The following is a 5,932-nucleotide window of genomic DNA, read 5'->3' as shown; positions in this document are numbered from 1 at the left end:
TTAGAGGTGGTTGATGTCAGGTCTTTTTTATATGCAATTGCACATACGTGTGCAATAGCGTATGTGTGCGTCTTGCGCATATGTGTGTAATTGCACACAGATGTGTAACTACATATTGTTCGGAATTTTGTACTTTATTATTTCTTTGATTTTTTCATGTTAACTTGTATCTGGGCTTGTAGTTGTTTTTTAGCAAATATGTGTGCAATTACATATGGATATGTAATTGCATATGTGCGCAGTTTCAAATTTTATACCTAAATCTATTTTTCAATTTAATTTTCCAAGTTAACTTGTAACTGACTTTTTTTTAGCTTCTTAGTCGGCTGTAAGTCTGTATGAAAAAAGACCAAAACCCGAAATAATATAGGAGGGAAACTGATGAGTGTCCCATCAATAAAAGAAAAGGTGGATGACACGATCCACCAAGAACCAAGAAAAGTCTCGAACTGGCGGATCACTACGAAAAGAATCCTATACGACCTGGGTCGTACGTCTCCCACGGCTGGACCAACTCCTCCGCCCGACACCTGGCAACGCTAATCTTAAAGCAAACCTGGCTAGAATCGCAGTTCCCGATTACCAGCAAGCAAATAGGGTGGTCCTCCTGCGCTGCCGCAAGCAACAGCGCCGGGGACGTTGGCCGTGGCTAGAGCGCCAGCCGTGCCGCAAACGCCGGGCGTCGAGGACGTTGGCCGTGGTTAGAGCGACGGTCCTGCTGCAAGCGACGGCGTCGAGGAAGGTTGCCGTGGCAGGAGTGCGCCGCAGCGAGGAGCGTGGCTGTAGATTCCGGGGAAGAGCAGCGAGCGACGATGGATGGCCGTGGCTGGAGCGACCCAGCGAACAGGATAAGTCCGGCCATGGCGAGGAGCGGCAGCAATTGTGAAGAAAGGAACGAAATCATATTGAATTTGACATCAGGAACGTGTTCTTGCTTGCTTTGAGATTGGGGTCGCCAGGTGTCAGGCGTAGGAGTTGGTCCAGCCATGGAGTCGTACGACCCAGGTCGTATAGGATTTTTTTCCGGATCACTAGGGGCCTCCTTAACTTAAACTACATCTCGTTTTTCTTCTTTTTTACAAAGAACACATAGCGCTGGTATTTGCATCAATTCTTGCACACAGCTAAATATATACCTCACTCATCTAATAATTTATTTTATTTTCAGCGAACATAGCTTCATAGCAGTACAACGAAAGTTTCATGGTTACAATGGACTGACCTACAAATCGAGGACCAACACCACAATATGATCACAAAAGATCATTTAAAGATCTAATTTTTCTATATTTGAGGGCTTGTTGGACGGCTGCGCATCGATCTGCATCTCACCATAGAAGTAGGAGACGAAGCCCCAAACCGAGAGGGCGATTGCTATGCCTTTGATGCCGTTGAACGGCTCGTGGAAGAATAGGACGGCGAGCACCTCAGTGACAGGGATGAGGACAGTCATGATGACGCCGCCGAGCAGCGCCGAACCGTAAAATACTGCGCCCATGATGCCAAGGGAAATCAACTGGTACATGATGGCGGCACCGACCAGCAGCACGTAGTAGCCTGCCTTGCCGAGCCCGAACTCCTGGGCTTCACGTGGGATTGCCTGCATTTGGTTGCTCTTCGGTTAACTTACCTCTAGCAATTCAAGTACACGTTTCTTTATTAACAAAGTGTAATGAGAAGACTAATTATACGGCATGTCCATAAATCTGTGACCCGGAGCGTATAGATTCGTTTACACGTACGTGAGCGCGTAGTCGCGTACGTTAAACTTAAACTTACGTGGAAATCATTGTTGACGATCATGCCGATGATGCTGAAGACTGTGGCCGAGAACCCGATGACGACCTGCATCTCCATGATCAGCGTGTAAGTGACGGCGCAGCGGGCGCGCGCGACGTGCCGCGCCTGGCTGAGCTCCATGACGGGCAGTATGAGCCCGTACAGCGCGGCAGCGCCGAGCGTCAAGCCGAACCCCGCGTAGTACTGCACTCTCGTCACCCCCGCCGGGCGGTCCCCTCCCCCGTTCATCCCCAGCATGGCAGCGCCGACGCTGAGCAGCACCACGGCATTGACGGAGAAGGCCGTGAACCGCTGGCGCACGAGCACCAAAGCGAAGCCGGCCGTGAAGGCGAGCTGCGTGGACATGAGGACGGAGGAGGTGGACACGGGCAGGTAGTCCAGGCCGAAGGCGTAGAGGAGGTTGTCGAGCCCGGCCATGATGCCGAGCACGACGCTCGCGGCCAGGAGCAGGGGCGAGATAAAGAAGACCGGCGTTTTGTTGGTTGAGCACCGGCGGCGAGAGAGGAACGAGGCGGTGAGCGGCGCGAGCAGGAGCGGCCATCCGGCGGTCTGGAGCAGGCTAGAAAGCCACTTGCGGTTCCCGCCGTGGAGGAAGTAGGTGCGGAGGAGGAGTGGCCCGCTCGTCCAGCCGACGACCATGAGGAGGAAGCTGAGGACCAGGCGGGGGTTACGGTGGAGCGGTTTAGCCGCGACACCGGCGGCGGCGGCGCTAGCTATCTGCTGCTGCTCGAGGGGCTGTGTCTGAGCTGGGGTTTCAACGTCCATGATCGGTGGTCGGGCGAGTAACCTCGAGTACTCTTGATGATGCCCTGCCACACGATTTGGGAGCCTGGATCGATGTGACGAGTGACAGTGTCAAAGAGCCTGGATCGATGTGACGAGTGACAGTGTCAATACCCTCGTTATATAGGCCGGTCCGGCGGTCGTATGGTGTACTGTATGGTGCGCGTATGGTATGGTATGCGCGGTAGCCATTTTAACATTAAATTCTACATATCTCTTTATCGCTGGACGGGCAGGAGCCGTTATTTATGCAAGATAATTAAATGGAAAACGTTCGGATTCGATCGCCCGGTAGCTGGAAAAAAGATGGGTGGATCTCGCACTATAATTATTTGTCGGATTGAATGCATGGCCACAGGTCGCATCAGGAGCTAGTTACCAGCTACTAGCTTTTTGCTTCACGCAAGCTCGATCACCCGTTTTTTGATAAAGAGAATATATTAATATCAAAAGATACTAATTTTTTTTTGGACTGAAAAGATAATAATCTTTACTACAGTATTAAATGGCTATGCGACCGTGGTACGTCGTCAGCCTTTTTGCAATAGCCCCTCCTAAATCGGCTAATCAACCCTCCGTCCAGTCTCCTTCACACCCACGCAGGCGAAAAAATCTCGCACATAGCGACGCGAGTGGTTCCTCGGTTCCTCCAGCTCCAGTCCTGCCGCCGCCGCCTCCACAGGCCACTCCGGCCCCCGCCCCCGCCATACGACGCCGCCGCACAGCGACGTGAGTGGTTCCTCCAGCTCCAGTCCCGCCGCCACAGGCCACTCCGGCCCCGCTCCCGCCATACCACGCCGCCGTTAGGATATCCCACGCCGTCGTTGGCTTCCACATCCGCATCCAAGGGACATCGTCCTGCAAGAGGTCGGCCAAGATGCGTGTGTTCTGGGCAGACGGGGCTCCGAGGCGGGTCGTCGCCGGACGGCTACATTGACAAAGATCATTCTCGTGGCGGGTGCATCTTCTCAGGAGCAGGTCGAGGTGGGGAGCGACAGGAATCGCGGCGCCGCCGTGCCGCCGGAGGCGCGGTCATGCGTTACGATCGTGATGCTTTCAGAGGTCGGGTTTTTCCTGGTTTACCATGCCGCTGTTGGACTACATGTACGACTGCCAGCGAGAAGCTCGCCGACCTGCCCACGCGGCCGATGCTAAGAGCATGTCTAACAGGCCCCTTATAACCCGCCCACCCCGTAAAATTCCGGCGAGATACGGGGCAGGCGCGGTTTGGGCCGTCTAGCAGGCCCCGTATTCGGGCCGCCCCGTTTCGGCGGAATACGGGGCCCAGGAAATCGGCCCCTCCGCCCCCTACTTATACCGGGCGCAGGTGCGAGTGAGGGGTTAACCCCTCACTCGCAACCCTAGCTCCGCCGTGCGACGCTGCCGCCTCCACCCTGCTCCGGCGAGCAATTCCTCCCTCCCCCGCGCGGCATTCCACCCGCCGCCACCTGCATGGACTCCCGCCGCCGTAGTAGCGCCTCGCCGGCGAGCGGATCGAAGCGATCCCGCTCGCCGGACACCGTGGAGGAAGCCTGGCGGCTCAAGTGCAAGCGCTCCGCCGCGGGGAGCCGCCGTGTGGCGTGCCGGTTGATACGTCTCCGACGTATCGATAATTTCTTATGTTCTATGCCATATTATTGATGATACCTGCATGTTTTATGCACACTTTATGTCATATTCGTGCATTTTCTGGAACTAACCTATTAACAAGATGCCGAAGTGCCAGTTCCTGTTTTCTGCTGTTTTTGGTTTCAGAAATCCTAGTAACGAAATATTCTCGGAATTGGACGAAACGGAGACCCAGGGGCCTATTTTTCCACGGAGCTTCCAGAAGACCGAAGAACACACGAAGAGGGGCCACGAGGTGGCGACACCACAAGGCGGCGCGGCCCAGGGGGGGCCCGCGCCGCCCTATGGTGTGGCCCCTCGTCCGGCCCCGACTCTGCCCTTCCGCCTACTTAAAGCCTCCGTCGCGAAACCCCGGATGCGAAAAACCACGATACGGAAAACCTTGCTGAGACGCCGCCGCCGCCGATCCCATCTCGGGGGATCCTGGAGATCTCCTCCGGCACCCTGCCGGAGAGGGGATTCATCTCCCGGAGGACTCTACACCGCCATGGTCGCCTCCGGAGTGATGAGTGAGTAGTTCACCCCTGGACTATGGGTCCATAGCGGTAGCTAGATGGTTGTCTTCTCCTCATTGTGCTTCATTGTTGGATCTTGTGAGCTGCCTAACATGATCAAGATCATCTATCTGTAATACTCTATGTTGTGTTTGTCGGGATCCGATGGATAGAGAATACCATGTCATGTTAATTATCAAGTTATTACATATGTGTTGTTTATGATCTTGCATGCTCTCCGTTTCTAGTAGAGGCTCTGGCCAAGTTTTTACTTTTAACTCCAAGAGGGAGTATTTATGCTCGATAGTGGGTTCATGCATGCATTGACACCTGGGACAGTGACAGAAAGTTCTAAGGTTGTGTTGTGCTGTTGCCACTAGGGATAAAACATTGGCGCTATGTCCGAGGATGTAGTTGTTGATTACATTACGCACCATACTTAATGCAATTGTCTGTTGTTTTGCAACTTAATACTGGAGGGGGTTCGGATGATAACCTGAAGGTGGACTTTTTAGGCATAGATGCAGTTGGATGGCGGTCTATGTACTTTGTCGTAATGCCCAATTAAATCTCACTATACTTATCATGTCATGTATGTGCATTATTATGCCCTCTCTATTTGTCAATTGCCCGACTGTAATTTGTTCACCCAACATGCTTTTATCTTATGGGAGAGACACCTCTAGTGAACTGTGGATCCCGGTCCATTCTTTTAATACTGAAATACAAATCTGCTGCAATACTTGTTTTTACTGTTTTCTCTGCAAACAATCATCTTCCACACAATACGGTTAATCCTTTGTTACGGCAAGCCGGTGAGATTGACAACCTCACTGTTTCGTTGGGGCAAAGTACTTTGGTTGTGTTGTGCGGGTTCCACGTTGGCGCCGGAATCTCCGGTGTTGCGCCGCACTACATCCCGCCGCCATCAACCTTCAACGTGCTTCTTGACTCCTACTGGTTCGATTAAACCTTGGTTTCTAACTGAGGGAAACTTGCCGCTGTGCGCATCACACCTTCCTCTTGGGGTTCCCAACGGACGTGTCAACTACACGCATCAAGCAAATTTACGGCGCCGTTGCCGGGGAGATCAAGACACGCTGCAAGGGGAGTCTCCACTTCTCAATCTCTTTACTTTGTTTTTGTCTTGCTTTATTTTATTTACTACTTTGTTTGCTGCATTATATCAAAACATAAAAAAAATTAGTTGCTAGCTTTACTTTATT

The 5,932-nt window shown here is 52.6% G+C and overlaps 1 protein-coding gene across 1 annotated transcript; it reads right to left on the bottom strand.

Moving 5' to 3' along the window:
• Positions 1-1,141: 1,141 nt before the first annotated feature.
• On the bottom strand, positions 1,142-2,727 carry LOC124653082 (purine permease 3-like). Its single transcript, XM_047192135.1, has 2 exons — positions 1,780-2,727; positions 1,142-1,600 (listed from the first exon to the last, which is right to left on the bottom strand). Exons 1-2 carry the CDS (start codon positions 2,563-2,565, stop codon positions 1,268-1,270), a joined length of 1,119 nt encoding a protein of 372 aa, XP_047048091.1. The 5' UTR covers positions 2,566-2,727; the 3' UTR covers positions 1,142-1,267.
• Between the last annotated feature and the right edge of the window lie 3,205 nt (positions 2,728-5,932).

The sequence above is a fragment of the Lolium rigidum genome, chromosome 5, assembly GCF_022539505.1.
Source record: "Lolium rigidum isolate FL_2022 chromosome 5, APGP_CSIRO_Lrig_0.1, whole genome shotgun sequence".
NCBI classification, from domain to species: domain Eukaryota; kingdom Viridiplantae; phylum Streptophyta; class Magnoliopsida; order Poales; family Poaceae; genus Lolium; species Lolium rigidum.
The sequence above is the reverse complement of the archived record's forward strand: the minus strand, read 5'-3'. Positions and strand labels throughout refer to the sequence as shown.

Excerpts from the sequence above, each read along its gene's own strand:
- LOC124653082 (XM_047192135.1), bottom strand. The coding sequence starts at position 2,565 with ATGGACGTTGAAACCCCAGCTCAGACACAGCCCCTCGAGCAGCAGCAG. Across the intron at positions 1,601-1,779 it reads TCGTCAACAATGATTTCCAC|GCAATCCCACGTGAAGCCCA; the intron begins GTAAGTTTAAGT and ends AACCAAATGCAG.